Source organism: Felis catus, chromosome B4, assembly GCF_018350175.1.
Source record: "Felis catus isolate Fca126 chromosome B4, F.catus_Fca126_mat1.0, whole genome shotgun sequence".
NCBI classification, from domain to species: Eukaryota; Metazoa; Chordata; class Mammalia; order Carnivora; family Felidae; genus Felis; species Felis catus.
Genome location: NC_058374.1, coordinates 105,812,735 through 105,834,579, shown reverse-complemented (window position 1 = coordinate 105,834,579; position 21,845 = coordinate 105,812,735). Strand labels below are relative to the sequence as shown.

Here is a 21,845-nt window from a genome sequence, read left to right as displayed (position 1 = left end):
TTAAAAAAATAAAAAATAAAATTTAAAAAAAAACAGGAAAAAAATGAACTTCAGCAAAACTATAGCAAAAGCATAAAAAGAAAAGCTTGCTTCTCCTATAATCGCCATTAGTGTAAATTCAATTTAATCACTTTCAGTAGGGAATTGTTCATATTGCTCACCATCCTATCAAACTGATATGTCAAGCTGATTCTTCAAGTAAAATATATAAATATTATGATAATTTCTATAAAAGATAATACTATTCCTGGCTGCCATACATTGTACTTAAAAAAAAAAAAAAAAGAACAGAGGATTATCTGTATTCTGTTACACCTGTCAGAAGAACACATATTCATTATCATCACTACACTGTTCACGAAATTCTACAAGTTCCCTCTGAAATGAGTGATATATAAGCACTTAGCTGAGATTAGATTTTAAGGCTATCAGAGCAAAATATGTATCCAGAAGATCACATTCCACTATGTTATCAAATGGAACAAAAAGAATATATTAAATTTTGCATTTTTTCATTCCCATCTTTCAATAATGATCAAGATTTCTATATTCATAGGAATACTGTAGTGTTTTTACTGAGACAACAGGAAGAAAAATTATTTCATATGACAAAAGATTGTTTTCCATCTATTTGACCCTTTAAATTCACTCTTTAATCCCTTTTTAATGTTGAGGATCTTTGACATTTTTAAGCAACAGAATGAAACAAAAAATATAAATTCTCATACTTTTTACTTACTTTAACCTACTTCAACCATCAAGTTTTTCCTTTATAATTACTTATATAAACCACACTGTTGCCATTTATCCTTTCAAATTTTTATTCTTCCTTCTTTTGCCTTTTCTTCCACCATGCAACACTGAAAAAACTTATTTATTCAACAGTTATTGCTGTACAAAATCCTCCCTTAGCATCTTAAAAAATAAGAAAGCCTGAACTGATGCCCTAATGTAGCTGTCATTCTAGTGGGGAAGACAGACAGGAAAGTAGTTAACAAGAATAGAAGGTGATGGACCTACTATCACGGGAGCACAGCTAATGGAAGAATTGAGTTGATAGGAAAGGGTCGTAATGTGCAGTCAGTGCTTTGCCCTGACAGAACGTGTGTGTGAACCCTGCTTCAGAGTCATTTTATTTACATTCATTCAATAAGTATTTATTGAATAACTATATGCTAAACACCAAGCCAGTAAGAGTAATGAAGAGACAGAGTCCCTACTCTGACTGCCTAAAAAACAAACAAACAAAACAAATAATAGTAATATATCAGTATTTATTAGATATTCATGTACTCATGCAATAAAAACTCTGGAAGAGAACCACTAAGGCTGTCTGGAAGATTCTATTTTATGAAAGGCAGTGTTAAAGTCGAGACTGGATGGATGGGTAGGACTTTGCCAACTGGAGACAGGAAAAAGATATCCCAGGCTACAGCAGCAGTGTATTTGGGAAAGACAAAGAATGAACAGATGTAACACACTTAAGGAGTTATCAGAAGTTTAATATTGTAGGGGTAATGGCTGATGAGGCCCAACAAGAAAGGCAGCAGCCAAATAATAAACAATGTTCTATGTCACACAAAGACATAAAGATTTTACTGAATAAGAGTCATTCTATTGTTCTTTCTGCTAATGGTTACCATTTACTGAGTCCTTATAATATGCATGAGAGTCAGTGTTCTAAATGCTTTTATATATTCATATAGACTCATTTAACTTTTTAAAAAATTTTTTTTGTTTATTTATTTTTGACAGACAGAGAGAGACAGAGCATGAGCTGGGGAGGGGCAGAGAGAGAGGGAGACACAGAATCCGAAGCAGGCTCCAGGCTCTGAGCTGTCAGCACAGAGCCCAACGCGGGGCTCGAACTCACAAACCACGAGATTATGGCCTGAGCTGAAGTCAGACGCTTAACCGACTGAGCCACCCGGGCGCCCCATAGACTCATTTAACTTCTGACCAACCTCTCAACAAGGAAATCTTTTTGCTTTCATTATACATATAAGTAGAATGAGATACCAAGAAGTTAAATAACTTGACCAAGATCACAGAACTAGTAAGTGGTAGAATACTCCATGTGATCCAGAGTCAGTATTCATAGAAGTGCATCCGCTCTAATGTGATGGAGTGGTAACGGAGAAGAGAGGCAAGCTTCATCTTCAAATAAATTTTTCTAAATATCTGTTTCTATAATTTTGAAATATTAAGAAAATATCTACTGAGTATTTGCTACATACAGTATACCATAGGAAAACAAAAATATATAACACATCCCATAACAACATGTGATTCCCAATATACTCACACATAGATATAGATATGGACTCAGAATGAGATAAAGAAACAGAACAGACACAGAGAGAGTCTTAGCTGAGATCTGCTTATCAGACACAGAAGCCCCTGGAACCATAAACTGGTAGGCACACTTAATTTTGAAGACTTACTGGAGGCTGAGTGCGAACTAGCTTGCAAGTGAGAGATTCCCAAAGGTCACAGTCCTTGATGGGCTCCCAACCTTTCATGGTCTTTAACTCCAGGAACCCGATGCAGTTTACATACTGAAGAACCAAAAAAGATCCTCTCCTGTGAGGGCAGGGGAAGGAGAGTAACCCTTGTGAAATACACCCAGAGCCTTCTCATTAACAAAAGCCTTCCTGTCCAGAGTGAGAGATTTTACCAGAGCCTTTTCCAAGAGCTGTGGAGGAAGGACACTCTTCTTATTCATATTCTTCCCCACTTTTTGTTTCATGGGAAGTGGTGAAAGGGGAGTAGCTACATAAGCAGAGAAACTTGTGAAGGTCATGGGACAGAGACATGGGCCAAATGAAAGACTGAGATTTAATTGAATGATTACACAACACTGCCCCCGCATCTTACCTTACCACCATCACAAAAGGGCTCTAGTACAATAATACTGGATTATGCGTGAAATGCTGCAAGGCACAGAGTCTGTCATAGAAATGGCACTAAAGATAGCCTAACACCAATAGAAAAGATAAAAAAAGCAAGGACCTGAGAAAAATTTAAAGCCTCCAGTTCCAACAGCTAAGAAAATACTAAACTATGCTGAACTACTAGCTAGATTAACATAAATCCTCACATTAGAGGCCTATTAATTTGAATTCCCATTACAAATTCAACATGTCTGGCATTCAACAACAACAAAAAAAAATGACAAGGCATGCCAAAAGGAAAGAAAAACACAGTCCAAAAAGACAAAGCAAGCGTCAGAACCAGACTCAGATGTTAGAATATGAAACAGATGGAATTGTCAGAAAGGGAACTTAAAATAACTATGATTAATATGTTAACAACTCTAATGGAAAAAGTAGACAACATGCAAGAACAGATGCATAACGTAAGCAAAGAGAAAGAAATTCTAAGAAAGAATTAAAAGGAGATGCTAGAAATCATAACAGAAATGGAGAATACATTTGAGATCAGTCAGCACAGCCAAGGAAAGAAACAATTAGTTCAAGGATAGGTCAACATAAACCTCTGAAACTGAAATGCATCACTGCATGAAAATGGATGAAAAGTATACAAGGACTGTGGGAAAACTTCGAAATATGTAACATATGAGTAACAGCAATATCAAAAGGGGAAGAAAGAGAACAGAGCTGAAGAAATATTTAAAATAATAATGATGAAGAACTTTCCAAAATTAATGACAGACACCAAACCACAGATTCAGAAAACTCCGAGAATACTGAGCAAGATGTATTCCAAAATTAATAAGTGTTGGTACATTATATCCAAACTGTGGAAAACCAAAGACAAAGAGAAAATCTTGAAAGAAGTCAGGGAAGAAAACACACACATAAACACTTTACATATGGAGAAACTAAATTAAGAATTACATTGGCCTTCTCATCAGAAACCATCAAGTAAGAATAGAGTGAAATATTCAAAATGTTGAGAGAAAAAGAAACCACAAACCTAGAATTTTATATTCTGTAAAATTATCCTTATAAAGTGAAGCAGAAATACCTTCTAGGCAAAACCCAAAGGAATTCACATGCTCATCTAAATTGATATAGAAAAAGCACTTCACAAAATTCAATACCCTTTCATGATAAAAATACTCAAAAAACTAGTAAGAAAAAAATACATCAAGATAATGGTCATATGTGAAACATTCATAGCTAACATCACCCTCAACAGTGAAAAACAGAGCTTTTCCTCTAAGATTAGGGGAAAGACAAGGATGCCCACTCTGACCATTTTTATTCAACATAGTAGTTGAATTGGAAGCCTTCGCCAGAACAATTAGGTAAGAAAAATTAAAAACAAAGTAACAACAACAAAAACAAAAAACAGGGATCCAAAATGGAAAGAAAAAGGTAAACTATCTGTGTTAGCAAATTACATGATTTTATATGCAGGGAACACTAGACTCCAACAAAAACTGTGAGAACTAACACATTCAGGTAAGTTGCAGGATACAAAATTAACATGCAAAAATCAGGTGTCTTTTATTTTTTTAATTTTTTTATTGCTTTTTCATTTTATTTTGAGAGAGAGAGAGCATGTGTGAGCACAAGCAGGGGAAGGTCAGAGGGAGAGGGAGCAGGAGAATCTTAAGCAGGCTCCATGCTCAGCACAGAGCCCAAGGCAAGGCTGGATCTCTGACTGAGTGACCCTGGTGCCCCAGGTGTCTTTTTATATGCTAATGTAAATAACCCCAAAATAAAACTAAGAACACAATCCCATTTACAACAGCATCTAAAAGAACACTTAGGAATAAACTTCACCTAGGAAGGAAAAGCCTTCGACACTAAACACTACAAAATATTGGTGAAATTAATTAAAGAAAACAGAAATAAAGGAAAGCCATTTTGCGTCCATGGCTTAGAACACTTAATACTGTTGATCTTATTAAAATGTCCATACTACCCAACACAATCTTCAGATACAATGCAACCCCGATCAAAACCCAAATGGCATGTTTTTGGGGGGGAGGGCAGGGAGAAAAAAAAACTTCCTAAAATTTATTTGAAATCTCAAAGATCCCCAAATAGGCAAAACAATCTTGACATAGACAAACAAAGCTACAGACCTCAGACTTCCTGATTTTAAAAGATATTAAAAAGCTACAATAATAAAAACTGTGGGCATGGGCATAAAGATAGGCCTATAGACAGTGGAACAAAAATGAGAGCCCAGAAATAAACCCGGATGTATATGGCCAAAGCTATGCAACTGAAGAAAGGATATTCTCTTCAACAAATGGTGGGGGTGGGGGGAACTGGATATCCATGTGCAAAACAAAGAATTTAGATTCTTACCTTCCACCATCTACAAAAATTAACTCAAAATGGATTAAAAACCTAAACATAAGACTTGAAACTATAAAATTTGTAGAATAAAACTTAAGAGAAAAGCTTTATGACAGTGGATTTGGCAATAATTTCTTGGATATGACACCAAAAGGACAGGCAACAAAAGTAAAAATGTACAAACGGGACCGTATCAAATTTAAACAACTTCTGTGTGTCTAAAGAAAAAATTAACAAAATTAAAAGGCATCCTATGAAATGGGAGAAAATATCTGCAAACCATGTATCTGATAAGGGGATAATATCAAGAATATATAAATAACTCCTCTAAGTCATCAACACCAACAGCCAAAAACAATCTGATTAAAAATGGGCAAAGGACTTGGATAGACATTGCTCTAAGGAAGGTAAACAAATATCCAACAAGCAAATAAAAAGACGCACAACATCACTAATCATTACAGAAATGCCAATCACAACCTCAGTAAGATGTTACTTCACACCTATTAGGTTGGCCGCTATAGAAAACAAAACAAAACAAAACAAAACAGAAAATAACAAGTGTTAATGAGAATGTAGAGAAGCTGGAAGCTTTGTATACTCTTAGTGGGAATGCAAAATGGTACAGCTGCTATGGAAGACAGTTACAGAGGTTCCTCAAAAATAGAATTATCACATGATCCAGCAATCTCACTTGTGGCTTTATATCCAAAAACATTGAAAATAGGATCTTTTTTTTTAATGTTTGTTTATTTTAGAGAGAAAGAGAGCAAGCAGTAGAGGGGCAGAAAGAGGGGGACAGAGGATCCAAAGCAGGCTCTGTGTTGATAGCAGTGAGCCCAATGTGAGGCTTGAACTCAGAAACCAGGAGATCATGACCTGAACTGAAGCTGGACACTCAACCAATAGAGCCAATCAGGTGCCCCAGAAACAGGATCTTGAAATGCTATGTCCACACCCATGTTCATTGCAGCATTACTCGCAGCAGCTACATGGCAGAAGTAACCTGAGTGACTACTGGAAGATGAATAGAAACCACAGAAAATGTGGTATATACACACAATGCAACAGTATCCAGCCTTAAAAAGGAAGGAAATCCTGTCATATGCTACAAAATGGTTGACTGTTGGGGACAATTATGTTTGTGTTTTTTTTTTTTTAATTTTTTTTTAACGTTTAATGTTTATGATGGTAATTTTATGTTATGTGTTTTTTTAAGATTTTTTTTCTTGTTTGTTTATTTATTCATTTAGTGTGAGGGGGAGCATGAGCAGAGAAGGGGCAGAGAGAGGGGGACAGAGGATCTGAAGCAGGCTCTGTGCTGACAGCAGGAAGCCTGACGCAAGGCTCAAACTCACGAACCATAAGATCATAACCTGAGCCAAAGTTGGACACTCAACCAACTGAACCACTCAGGAGTCCCTGTTATGGGGATTTTTAAACCACAAAAACAAACAAAAAACACACGGTGGAAAAAAAGTAGAGAAGGAAGAAAAAGAAGCCTCTGACAACAAATAAAAAACTGTAACAAACACGGCTAATATTAATTCAAATATATCAATAATCACTCAAAGTGTGAATGGTCTAGATATACCAATTAAAAAATAGAGACTGAAAGTAAATAATAATAATAATAATAATAATAATAATAATAAAAAGAGCCCAACTATACATTGTCTATAAAAAACCCACTTTAAATATAAAGACTGATAAGTAAAGCAAAGGGACAAATAAAGAAAAAACATACTAACACTAATCAAATAAAGTTCGAATATTACTTTCAGACAAAGAAGACCTCAGAACAGGGAAAATTATTACACATAAAGAGGGGCCTAATTAGGAGGTCAGGGGATACCAGGATGGAATACAGAATGTGACAGAAGAATCATAATATATGAAAAATACATGAAATAAGCTCACTGAATAGGGTGAGGAACCAAAGTGCTAATCTATGTTAAGTTTGGAAATTATTTAAGTGTATACAACAGAAGGCGAAAGAAATTATACATAAGAACAGTCCTCTAGGTGTTAAAGCTTTTTCCCATGGCAGTAGAGGTGAACAATTCTAAAACAACTATACATGAATAGCAGAGTATGAACAATTAAGAAAATGTATGGTGCATGGTGGAAGCCAGATTTCTCTTTGTTGGAATGTGAAGTTACACATATCTATAATACATATTCTATATATAACTGTATCTGTATTAAAATAAATGCAAGTCCATACTTATGCCTTCACCTCTAATCATAACTCTAGTCTCCTCCTCTTCTTTATTTGTAACTTCCTATTCCAACAAAGAGAAACCTTTGTTCCACCCCTGAGAGAGCCCACATGTAACAGCACCCCAGTAGCAAGCAATAAGTACACCTAAGAATCTAGTTCATGGTTTCTAAACCATTCTCCAATAAAGAGAACACTCCTTCCAAGGGCTCCTTGGAAAAATGTCTGACTCTCAGACTTCAACAGTAAATATAGAAGATGAACCCGGAGCATGTTTTAGTGACAGAAAATAAGAAAGTTCCCAAAGGTAAACAGACACACCCACCCATACCCACACAATGATGGAGGTATGTCAAGGGGATATATCAGCCTATGAAAGAGCTCCCATTGGTCAAAGCTGGGCAACAGAACTAATCTGAGCAACAAAATAAATAAAGTAGTATTGTGTTATAATCCAATGCATAAACTAAATATTTCTGAGTCCACTCTAATATACATAAAATTTTGAATGGATAATTGGGGAGAGGAGACAAATCTCCCATGCAGAAGAATTCCAAATAATTTATGCAGAGATTCTGTCCTCAAGGACAGGGAGCATAGCTCCCCTCTCCTTAAATACAGATCACACACAGTGACTTCCTTTCAAAGACTACAATATTGAAAGAGAAGGGGGAAATATCTTGACACTGGAGCGATATGATAAAAATACCTCAAGCCAGGTTATCAAAGTTAATATAAACAGTGATAAGTCTTACTGATAATACATAAATAACCTTGACTTGATATGATGAGAAGGACACTATCTCTGTGGTCTTCCTCCTCAAAACCAGTAACTCCAGTCTAATAACAAAACATCTGCCAAAGACCCACTGAGGAACATTCTACAAAATGTATGACCATTACTCCTCAAAAACAAGTTAACACTGAGAAACTTGGTCAGATGGAGCTAAGGAGACAAGGCAACGAAATGAAATGTGGGATCTTGGAATAGCAAAAGAACAGCAAAGAAAAAGTGAACATACCTGAAAAAAATATAAACTTTATTTAATAATCACATATGAATACTGGCTCATTAATCGTGATAATTGTGTCATACTAATACACAATGTTAACAGAGAAAGTTGGTTCAAGCGCATACTGGAACTCTCTGTACTAACCTCACAATAATTCTGTAATCTAAAACTATTCTAAAAGTGTTTACTTAAAAGTTAATTTCTTAAAAAATCTATGTAAAAGCTACAAAATTTTAGCCTTTGGTTTATTTGACTTGAAAATACATAGGTATTTGTTAAAACATTCTCTTTTCCTATATGCTCTGAACAGTTTGTAACAACAGCAAATTCATAAGATAAAAATCTTTTTTTTAAATTTTTTTTTCAACGTTTTATTATTTATTTTTGGGACAGAGAGAGACAGAGCATGAGCGGGGGAGGGGCAGAGAGAGAGGGAGACACAGAATCGGAAACAGGCTCCAGGCTCTGAGCCATCAGCCCAGAGCCCGACGTGGGGCTCGAACTCACGGACCGCGAGATCGTGACCTGGCTGAAGTCGGACGCTTAACCGACTGCGCCACCCAGGCGCCCCAAGATAAAAATCTTTTAAAATACTTGTTATGATTCAAACTGCTAAATAAGAGGATGAGAATATTCCAGGCAAAGAAAAAACTCAAGCAAAATCGTAACTATTGCCTCTGATGGACTACTCTTTAGAGGATATAAGTATAAGCTTTTAGTACAGGTATTACAGGAAAAGACCTTAAAAACTGCCATGATCAATTGCTATTTCTATTTCAGAAATAAAAACAATTAAAAGTAATTTATATCTAGTTGCAAATTAATAAAGTGAATTTCCTCTTTCAAAATAATAGCTGAAATTTAGTGAGCATAAAAACAAAGTTATTTTGTTCTACCTGTATTCTGGAGAGGCCATACACATCCTCATCACATTATAACATTATCAACTGTAGTTCAACTTATTATGGATTTAAATTAATTTAGACAAAGGGCTATTTTTAGAGTAGTCCTAGCCCCAGTGTGAATAAACTTTTACTTCCAAAATGCTGACCTTGGTGGCACCTCCATCCTGATTTCTGGAACTTTCCCACTAACTATTGCTGTTTCATCTCAAGACATAAACTAGAACAAACTATGTACTATATAATGTCTTCAGGTTCTATTTCCCAGGGATAAATTTCCCGGGCAGACCATTATATCTGACAACTACACTACCTATTTCTCCATTACCTGACATCATAATACATATAATGCACGGTCCGTGCCCATCTTAAATCCACTGCCACATGGTTAATATCCAACTTACCAAAGCGTCCTATTTATGCATGAATCCTGCATGTTGAGGTCTTCCACCTATGGTATCATTATTACAATGAACATGAATTACAGTGAGCCCTCAAGAATGTACCTTGTCACTTTTGACCAAGAGCCTCAATTATACCTCAGAAATGAGAGTCCTGCAATGTTAAGCTTTTGGAAAGAATTATGCTTTCCACTAAGAGAAGAAATAAATTCCTAGGTAGGTAAATCTCAGGTGTTCTGGCTCCAGCTCAATGTTCTACCAGGTAAAGGTCAACAGTCTACTATACCCAAGTGTCCCACACTGTCCTCCCTTTCAGTTGGCCATGCAGTATTTCCTTGTTCACAACCTAAAACATGAAACTATATACCATGTATGGCATGCCATACATCATATATACCCTATTCAAATTAAAATGTTAAACTACACTACCACTGTTTCCCTTTTACTTTACATAGATACCTAAATCCATTTCACAATTACCCCTGTTAAAACTTTTTTTTTAATTTAACAATATACAGAGAGATTACCTTTTCACTTCAGAGCTGCATTACAAGACAACCTAAAAACTGAGTGGAGGTTTGTTTTAAGAATAATTTTTTGTGCATTTGGAAGTTAGACATTTATGCACTTGAGGCACTGTAATATGCAAGTTTTATCATAATAAAGGCTCATCATCATAAGGCTCAAGAGTAATTTAAATAGAACAGCCTTCAGAAAAACCTAGGGGTGGTATAATCCAATAGAGTTTGGACACCGATCTTGATTTAGCCTCTGTGAATGTCAGCTTCCTCATTCTACATAGTGGGTATCTAGATATGGGATTGCATGAGGAAGTATTGGAATAGCATATACAAAATGTATAGTTCATTGCATGATAACGAGTATCAATAAATATCAATAATTGCAGGACAAATTCCTTGAGAGTAATATGGGTAAATATAAGGGAAAATGACAAAAACGATACAGATTTGTGAACATATTCCTAGTGAGGCTGGTTTGAACCTACTTAGGAGGCTGCAAAAATGAAAACTTTCACATTTGAGAACAGATGTGGCCTCCTTTATATGTGTGCATGTGTGTGAATATATACGTCCATATCCAGATGCCATAGAGAAAAGAAAAAGGCAATCTCCTTTTATAAAAGTATTGATTCAACTATTTAGGAGAAAAGACACTTGCTTTTGAAAAATATATGTTGTGTGGACCACCTTTCCTAAAGGTAAATATAGGCTTACACCAAGATATGTTTTTTAACAAGGAAAGATAACTCAAATTTTCTATTAGAAAAAGAAATCAAGTGATGAAAATGTAAAACATAAAACAGAAAGGGTTTCACTCACATTAAAATGTTTTCATGCCTTATTACATAAGGGAAGAGAGCGTCAAAGAATAACAAGTTGATAGTCATTAAGTAGAATATGTGTAGTATAATACATCAATGGGGCTCATTTAAAAAACTAAAGAACTGTAAAATAGAAGAATAATACCTACCAAGTTATGTGGAATCCCATTCCTATAATAAAAATGAAGGAGTAAGCGAGTAAGATTAAGGTACCTACCTCACTGTCCCTTCTGAAACAAAAGCCATGACAAAAGCCATAAGCATGGTAGCCCATAGCTAAAGTACCTGTCAGTGGCATTATTATGAATTTCTTGAGAATTCATTGAAAGAATTCTCACTGAGACCTTCCTGAGGTGAAGGAAGTGCCCTGCTGGTCACTGTATCCCCAATGTTTACTATAGAGCATGAAATGAAGTTCAGCCTCAGAAAATGAGTGTTAAATGCAGGTTTTTATAAAGGATTTTTTTAGACTCCTGCAAGAAAGCCAAGCTATATTTAAGGGAAATACCACTTCCACATCTCCATCACTCCAATAATGTGGCATACCAGAGTACCGGGGGATTATGAGGTCTATGCCTGCTGGGTTATTGAAATTGCACTAGATGATAACTATAGACAAAACACAGAAACCAAATCAACAAAATCACAACGAAATGTAAGTTGGTTTAAAAGCAATATAACCTTACTTACCCCTAAATAAAAAGCTGTTTTTTTTTTTTTCAAACACAGCAGCATGTATATGTAAATATAAAGCAGCTGGACTTATTTCATGTGACCTATATATAATGCCTGAGGACTTGATCATTTTAATTTTTAAGATTCCTAAGACAATGTGGCCAATGAAAATCTCACAGTGACTTCTACTAACTGACATACAAGAGCAAAATAAAAGCCTAGAATATCTGGAGATGCCCTGGATTCCTGTGTCAGTCACAATAAGTAATTATAAGATTGATTGTAGATAACAAAATGTGTATCTTGAAGTGAGTGGGTGGTTTCTAAAAAAACAACCAGATTCATTATGCTTCAGAGTAAAAATAATACAATACCTGTATTATTTCCAGAATTCTAAAGCACATTTCAGTGAAGTAACTTCATATAAAATACTTAGCCGAACCCTGTACTGAATTAAACTTTCTTCTACATTTCATTCAATATCTCGGATGCATGGTACATGTGATATCATGCCTTCTCTTTTCATAGGATAAAGTTTGCAACTTGAACATACCCATAATAATTATTCAGTCAGAGTTACATGGAATTTTTGTCCCCCTCTCCCTCCGGTCTAAACATGGCCGTGCAGTGACCGTAATGAAGCACCCGAATTCTAGTTAATATACAAAATGGGAAGAACTTTGCAAAGAGGACCAAATGAAAAAAAAAAAAAAAAAACAATCTTGGGTCTAAACAGCAATAATTATTACAAAAGACCCAGGGAAACATACAGCACTGTACTTCCACACAGACTACATCGACACCACCTTAGCCTGGGGTTGGAACTTTACAATGGAACCTCAAGTACTTTCACAACTGGAGTTTTATGTAGCCCAATTAACTCTGGCTAGACACAGAAGTCTGGCTCAGGGCTTCCATGCAGTAGCCAAAATAAAGGTTTTCTGTATCAAGAATTACTGTCAGTCTCCCATATCCTTCCTTCTCTCTTACTTACCCAAACCTGGAAAATAAGCTAACAGCCAAGGAACTTTTACTACAATTTAAGTCAATATTAATTTTACTGGCTCACAAAAACCGCAAAATATTTGCCTTAAATAAATTGAACAGGACAAAAAGAGAGGAAGACCGAAGAAACATTAAAGTGAGGATGTGCACACAAATAGAGAACACACAGCTTTAGAAACAACTACAAAATCATCTGAAATACCCAAATAATGGAAATGTTATTCCTTCCTTTCCTCTCTTAATGCATGCCCAATTTTAAATTCATGGCATTAGCCCTAGGTAACAAAGTTCAAACAAGGAATAAATCAAAATTTTAAAGAGAGCTCGTGTTTAGTATTTTAATTGGACATGACATTGGTATGAAAGTTCCATATATTATAAAGAGAATGTCACCCGGGCCCAACTATATTTAAACACAGAGGGTACCAGTGACCCTAAGGCAGAACTATTCCATAGGGTATGCTGGAAAATTTGTATTCTAGTTTTCACGTAGGACCTAAAAGTGCCAATAGCCAAAAACAGAAGTCTTAAGTTCATGACTTATGATGCCTAGTAATAAAAATGTATTTAAGGTGATGTCTAAGAATAAGTTATAAAAAGTGGGAGAGATAAAGTACTGACTGACTTTTAGAATATCCAATCAGGTATAACAAGCTAAATTAAACAAAACTTCCACTTTTAAAATTATTTAATACAAAGTGAAAATTAGTGATGTTTAATTCAGAAAACCTTAAGGTTGTACCCAATTCTACTATCTAGTAGCTAAGTTTTTCTTGAAGATGTTGCTTAATTCTTTGAAGCTCAGTTATCTCATTTATAAAAAGAGGATAATAATCATTATAAAGCTTCACAAAATAACACGCCAATCACAGGCACTCAAGAGATATACACCCCTCTTGTGCCCACCTCCCCTTCTGGGCTCTTGAAAGATTACATTGTGTCCACCGTATAATCATGCTATTGCTCATTCATTTATTCAGTACATATCATTGGAGTCATAGTGATGCCTAGCATGGAGTAGTAAGTTTCGATACATTTGCTGACTAAATGAAGGGATTAATGAGGAAACAAGGATCAGAGCAGGAAAGCAGAAATATTAAAAAGTCATGCACCCAGGGGTGCCTGGGTGGCTCAGTGGATTGAGCATCCGACTTTGTCTCAGGTCATGATCTCACAGCTCATGAGTTTGAGCCTGCGTCGGGCTCTGTGCTGACAGCTCAGAGCCTGGAGCTTGCTTAGCATTCTGTATCTCCCTCTCTCTCTCTGCTCCTCTCCCACTCACTTTGTCTCTCTCTCTCAAAAGTAAGTAAAAACATTAAAAAAAAAAAAAGTCATGCACCCAGCCCTTAAATAACTTAAAAACTGAAATGTACAGGGATAGTTACCAAGATATGAAATGCCACCTACTAAAGAGATCAAGAAGGTAGGTGAAAACTTAGTTCCTCCTCCATGTGTAAGGTCAAAAGACCAAGATTTATGTCTGCTCTTCAATCTGGGAGATGCTACTATAAGAGATACTGAAACCAGTGCTATGAAAAGACGAAGAAAGAAAAAAATTAACTGCTTGAAAGACTCAGGAAAGACTTCATATAAGAAGTAATATTTAAGTGGAGAGGCAGAGACAAAGGACATTTTTCAGGGGAACAAAAAAGGATTTGATCTATGGAATTTGTCAAAGCATTCTGGGAAACTCAAAATCACTTTGAACTTTCCTAAATACCACAAATACTACAAATTCTTAAACGTTTGTATGAAAAAACATACTGGTGGTAATAAAACCACCGTAAATAATTTTTTTCTGATTTCTCTTATAAAAATATAAATCTTATATAAAATCTCACTGTATGGTCTAAGTCTGATTTAGCTGTGTGTCATTTTTACATATTTTGCTTGTGGTCAGTTTTGACCAAACAGTAAAAACACCACCCACTTTATTTTTTTCTCTTCTCTTGAGGCTAATAGCCAATTCCATTTTATAATATCTTATATTTAAAGCATTCAGAAGTCAAAATGTGTGGCATTTTCCACTTCGCAAACTCCATGTTAAGTCAATGGCATATAACCAGGCTAAAAAACCCTAAATTAGACGAAGAGCATCCATTGGGATAAGAAATTTGCCAAATCTCATAATTCAAAAAGAAGCTGTTAAAGATGGTTGTGGGATTTTTGGCACTGTGATTTTAAGCCTTTCCATAATAAGGCTTGTATTTCATCTAATCAGCTAGTCGGAAACTATAAAAATTTTGTTGGTGGGGGGAATTAAAATTTGGATTGTAATACACGAGTCTTTCCTTCCCTTCCATATGTTTCAGTAAATTAAAACTTCTAAATCTTGTTTTTATAAAAAAATGCCTTCTAAAAAATAAAGCAGCCTGTAAAATCATATTTTTGGTACAGGAAACTTAAAATATACTCATGCTTGAAAAGAAGAAGAAAAAAAGAACACATGGTTTCTATATCCAAAGCAGTGTTACGGTCTAGGTATATTCGGAATTAAGTACATTTGAGCTTTCATCTTTTTTCTCTTTACTAAATGACTTTTTTAAAAAATCGGGCATCTTAAACTTTTTAGGTATTTTTTGAAGGTAATCCTTTATCAATTTAATTAAAGATGTTTCCATCTGAATTCCATAAGAACATCTCAAAGACAGTAGTTGTGGCAAGAGGTATACATGATCTGTTCTCATGAGGAACTGTGTGAATTACCACCCTTAAGAATAGGAAATAAAAAGGTTTTTACAAGGTTAAAAAAAAATTACCAAATGATTAAACTCGACATGTTATGATCCTGTAAACATCAGAAATAGCAAATTATACTCTCCAACTCTGAGATATGTTCTCCTTTTCCTTTCTCTGTCCTTTCTCCATTGGGCCTTACTATTCTTTCATAATTTCTTCTTCCACGTTTTTTTATTTCTTCATCTTTGTTTGTATATGAAAAGATTTCCTTATCTTTATTCTCCATTCCTTCCTTCCTTCTTTGCTTCCTTTTCTTCTCCCTCCTTCCCTCCCTCCCTCTCTTCCTTCCTTCCTTCCTTCCTTCCTTCCTTCCTTCCTTCCTTCCTTCCTTTTGCAATCTCTACGCCCATGTGGGGTTCAAACTTATGACCCCGAAATCAATTCCCATGTTCTACTGACTGAGCCAGCCAGGTGCCTGTAGTCTCCTATCCTTTAAATGAAAGTTGTTTGTCCTCATATCTTTAATTTCTAAAAGCTCTTGTTGTTTTATTTTTTTCTTCATTATTTATGTTTTTATAGCATCTTGCTTTTATAAAATGCTATGTTACTATCTCTAAGGATTTTTAAAAAAAAATTTCTTCTGTTTCCTCCATCTTCCTTCTCCTAATAATTTGCTTCAGTTCCAATCGCTTACATTCAAGGTTTCCTAAATATGAGTGATGGTTTTTGGTTGCCCACTGTTATTCAAAAGTTACTTAATAAAAGCTGAATGGAGTTCCTTAGGCATCAGTGTGCTTCGTAGACCGAGAAGATTCACTTTTGTGTATCTGGTTTGGGAGCTAGTCATTTATGGGTGACCTCCAAATGTAGGTATGTGGATTTCTGTTCCCTACAGTGTGCCACTTTCTCCAGGTAAGAATTCTACAATTTCTCAGGGATGGGACAGGTGTGTGTGTGTGTGTGTGTGTGTGTGTGTGTGTGCACGCATGTGCACTTGTGTATGTGTTGCGGTGCTGGACAAGTATAACTCTGTGTTGCTGGTATTCTGCATGTGGTTGGGGAGGGGTACTAACAATCTGCGTACTTCAATGGAAGATACTGAGTCAATCTTTTCAGTCCTCTCTGCATTTCACCTTCAACTGTGCAAGCTATTCCTGCTTCATGAACCTGTCTTACTCAGCTGCTCCACTATAAACCTTCTTTTCCCTGCCTTGGAAGTGACTGCCTGGATGCTGGCATTGAGCACTGGAGGAGAGACCTGATGGTTTTAGACACAGTTTACAACTGATTACCCCACTTAATAAAGGCTCCTTAACACTCTATTCTATGCCAGCCCCCTCCAAGTCTTGAGTCTCTCTGGGTTTCTTTTTGAGTATGTAAGATTTCTTTTCATTGTTACCCCATCCCAAAGCCTCTTCAGATGTTGGACTCTGTTCTCTTTCTTTCTGTCTCTCTCTTTCTTCCTTTCTTTCCTTCCAATTTTTTTTATGTTTATTTATTTTTGAGAGAGACAGAGTGTGAGCAGGGGAAGGGCAGAGAGAGAGGGAGACACAGAATCTGAAACAGGCTCCAGGCTTGGGCTGTCAGCACAGAGCCCGACATAGGGTTCAAACTCACAAACGGTGAGATCGTGACCTGAGTTGAAGTTGGATGCCTAACTCACTGAGACACCCAGCTGACCCTGGTGGATTCTGTTCTGACAAATCAGTTGTAATACCTCTTTCCACTTTCTGACTTCTAAAAATCATCTTAAATTTCATCTCCCCATTTTGATTGTTCCTGTGAGGTTATTCCTTCTCAATATTTTATTCAGTATTATAAATATTTAGTATAATATTTAGGATTATTATTCTTTGTTTACCCACATGATCACATTTCTTTGTTCACATTCTTTTTGCAACGTAATCAGCAACTCCTTCTAGATTTAATTGTGTTCTTTTGAAGGACATCTTCAGTAATTTCTTCAGCAAGAGTTTCTAGTGGCCTGGTTTTAATTTAATTTCTTGGCCTAGGAATTTCATGACCATGCAAGTAAAGCAAATTCAAAACTCAAAGCCAGACAAAAGGAGGGCAGTAGTAAAAATTCATTCCTTCTCCATCCAAATCCCATGCTGAGATAGGCAAACCTTCATGCTGCCTTCTTATAGCAGTATGCAAATTTACTCCAGATTATCCTTTCACAGAGGGTATGAATTTTCCTGCTTCATTTAGGTATCTAATCCCTGGCCATTCACTGGTCCAAAGCTTTGTCTCTTACTCCAGCAAGAATGAAAACAAACAAAAAGCCCTTTCCCTCCAGTTGCCACAACTGGTAAGCTATACCAGATTAGCTACCAGATCAGCCAACGGTTTTACTGTTCTGGCATTCGGTTACCCCTCACTTCCCGCCCTTAGGAAATTCTCTCACTACTTTTTGAACTCAGCTACGCATTGAGAGTTATCTGCTTTATTAAGGACACCGAGATATATTTTAGTGGGGTATTTTCTGGTACTTAGTCTGCCTGTATCATTTAAGTGTTTAGTCTACCATCTTCTGTAGAAAATAAAATGTTATTACTTTTAAATAATTATAAGCTACCTTTCTATGAATTCACTTAGAAATTACTTTCCTGACCATCTGTCCTATGCTTTTCTAGGAATCATTTATTTTTATTAATATTGAAGAGAGATTAGGTGATATAACTGCAACAACACAGACAATAGGTTGGGATAGGGATCAAAGGTTGGTCCGACTGCTTATTCTTAACTGGATAAGCTCAGAACATTTACTTACCTTGAACAACCCTCTACAGTGTAAAATAAGACGTCAACATTACTTTGAAACACATGAAATTATGATTTTTATAAATCACAATGGTAGAATTCCAGCAATTTCTTATGCTTCAAACTAACACCACTTTCATGAGAATGTGGCCTCCGAGACTGCTTGTCACATAGTGGGTGGCCAAACGATGGCTCCACTTCTCTTCGGGAATGATTTCCAATTAGTAGAAATTCCAGGTGACACTAATTCACACACATGCAAAGCATTACATAATGCTAGCTATTTGGAAAGAATCAGACTGAGTTCTACAGTGTAGCCAATGGGGGGCTAACAGTGGTTTCTAGAACATAATCTTCATACAAATATTGTTATTATGAGAAATCCATTATGTAATCCATATATGGGATCCACCATCTATATTTTTCCATTAAGTTACATCAAAGATCACGACATACCACATTTTAGCTATGGCAAACTCTACAGCCAAGCAAATACATTTGTCTATAGGTTCTATACAGAGTTCTAACTCAGTGTTACCATCACTACCTCCTAACAGTATGAGTCAATCAGCTAAGAACCAATACCTTAAACTCTATCTCAGTCTGCATGGAGAAAACCAGCTTCTAAAGGGTGAGGAAGGAAGGTGTTACTTACTGTTAGGGCCAGCAGTTTCCCATAGGTCAGATGAGCAGGGATGTGGTCAGTCTTGGATCTCAATGATTCCATATACCAATGCTCTGCTTCAGGGAGTTTGCTTAATCGCATGTATGCTTCACCTGGGAAGAAAGTCATAAAGATCAACCCGAGGGCACAGCTTTCCAACAATGCAATAGTAGCACATCATCGTATTTATACTCTATGAAACTTCAGATGCTGTGGCAAGTACATTCACCCATTATCTCATTGGATTCCCCCAAAGTCACCATAATTTCCATTTCACATATATGAAAACTTGTATATGGAGAAATTAAGTGAAACGGTTAAATTCAAAACTTTAGTAACTAATAAAGCTTTGATTTTTTAACCTAATAACCTCGAACCCATAAGCATACACCCTTTGTCTTTTTCTTTTTCTTAAAGATAAGTTTGTTCTTTCTTATGTACAGTCAATTGTTCTGTTTTATTCACATTCATTTATTCCTTTAGAAATTCAAGCATTTATAGAATAACTACTAAGTAGAGAGAATTATGAGGACTTGGACAAAGAAGTTTAAGGTCCTTCCAAGATTTACAACATTGTTGAGAAAATAAGATCAGTAGAAGGAGTCAAAAGTATTTTGGATTAAGTAGTGGTGCTAGATTTTTTTCACAAATTATTTGCATTTTATATTTTAATAAATAAATAAAATTTATGAGTATCACTTGCAAAATTCCATGAATATATGATAATTATTTAGCACACCCAGTACCATGTACAGAACTCGTGTGAAGAGTTTCAGCCATCAGTTATTACTTTCAAGTTAAGCAAATTTTACCTGCCAAAGAGCATTTCACTAACAGCCAAGCAAGAGAATGAAAACAAAAAACAAAAACCCCCAAAACTGGAAGTAAAACCAAACGTATATCAGTTCCTTACTTATTACCATCCCCCTCCTTTATTTGCTTACAGTATGGAAGAATTTTTACCTGATGGGAATATTATATTTTAAGCTGATCTGTATATTTAAGTATTATAGTTTTAATAAGCACTGCAAATATAGAAGCTATTCAATTTCTAAGACCAGGTAATAGACTGGTAACTGGAATTATTTTTCAGGCAGACCATTGGAGCTTAACTAATCAGAACTACGATAGCTTTTTCCATTTCAAGGCATAATCAGAGGCTTTTCCTTCCACACTGGCTATACCTCTTTGCTTCAAAGGAAGAACTAGCTTCCTTTTACTTTAATCATATTCCCTTTATATTAGCCCAGTGCTGTCAATACAAATATGTTTGAAGAATTGAATTAAGTCTCCTCACCTTTTGAGTTCCCTTTGCTCAGCTGGTTAGTAAAAAAATACTGGTGACAAATATGTAATATGAACAAAAATGTATACACCACTCACACACGTCTATGTGTTTCTGGTTCTCAGAATAGTTCTTAAACTCTACTGTCATAAAAATGATAGTGGAAAATTTTTTCTTTTAATCTAAAACTTAAAGTGTGTTTGCATTTAAGAAGAATTTAGTTAGATTAAATAGAATGCTCAGGGGGAATGCAAGAAATACTGAAGCAAAGACCAAAGACTGAAATTAAATAAACAAAATGCTCACTGTTATTAGCAGGAGGATTAGGCATAATTTTTTTAATTTCACATTTCTATAATATTGTATTGTTATAATATCTCTATAAACATGAAACATTGTCAGACAGATTTATTTTTCTTTTTGTCATGTTGAGCTAACAAATGTTTCCCAGGAAAGCAAACAGTAAATTTTTCTAGGGCAAGTGAACCATTTCTTCATACTAAAATGATACTAGATATGATTTATGTAACAGAAAGAATGTGACGATATCTAAATATTGATAAGTTTAAAGCAATTAATGACAAATTATATCCAAATATCTGTATCTAAAGTGGATTCCAAAGACAGTAGAAAACATACACTAACTTCAGAGTTGGAAGAAAAAGATGGGCCAGAATTGCAGATTCTGTTTGGAAACAACCTGAACTTCTTTGGGTCTTCAAAGCCTCATAGGTCAGCTTTCAGAAACTGAACCATCATTGCCTTTAATAGAACTTCTACTTTTCATTTATATAAAAAAAAAATAACTAATGGGGCATCTGGGTGGCTCAGTCGGTTAAACGTCCAACTCTTGGTATAGTCTCAGGTCATGGTCTTGCAGCATCGTGAGTTTGAGCCCTGCGTCAGGCTCCAGGCTGACAGTGCAAGCCTGCTCGGGATTCTGTCTCTCTCCCTCTCTCTCTCTGCCCCTCCCCCACTCGTGCTGTCTCTCTCAAAATAAATAAAATTAAAAAAATAAAAAAGTAACTAACATAAAAAATTCAGCTAATTTGTAGAATAGTAAACAGTGGGTTTTATGTTCAAAATAAAAAGAATGTGAGAGAACCCCAATTCCATAGCAATTTTGAGATGGAGATCTGTATTGCATTTAAGTTGTCTGAAAATCATTGCACAAAGTGTTCTATTTTTTCAAGCCATAAATCTATTACTAAAAGTTACTTTGCAATGAAATATTAACTTGCTAAATAATTAGTGGCTGGTCCATTTTCTTCAATAATAACTCACAAGTAATTTAATAATTTGAAAACCTTGTGAGATGGAGAAATATAAAAGGGCTACAAGAAATATAATGTAATAATGCATCTTGGCAAGTATATGAAAATGTAAATGACCAGCCTACTTAGGTACTACTCATTACCACTCAGAAAAACTTCATGCAACCTTTCACTGTATCTCAATAATAACACTGGCAACCATTTGTATTGAATATTTATTATGAATTAGAGTAGCAAGCCATAGAGGCCACATGTTTGACTTATGTACACTTATTCCTCTTATTCCATATCGCTGGGCATGTAGAATGTTTTCTCCCTTAGCCCCACGATGAGCCTTCACAC

At 35.6% G+C, this 21,845-nt stretch overlaps 1 protein-coding gene across 2 annotated transcripts in view; it reads right to left on the bottom strand.

Annotated features, from left to right (window-relative positions):
• TMTC2 (transmembrane O-mannosyltransferase targeting cadherins 2) overlaps positions 1–21,845 on the bottom strand; it is a 404,748-nt gene that overhangs the window by 113,676 nt on the left and 269,227 nt on the right. For both annotated transcript variants that reach the window (XM_019835295.3, XM_023257281.2), the window contains exon 8: positions 18,936–19,057. In XM_019835295.3, the coding sequence (XP_019690854.1) occupies positions 18,936–19,057 (122 nt within the window). The remainder of the gene's footprint in view (positions 1–18,935; positions 19,058–21,845) is intronic.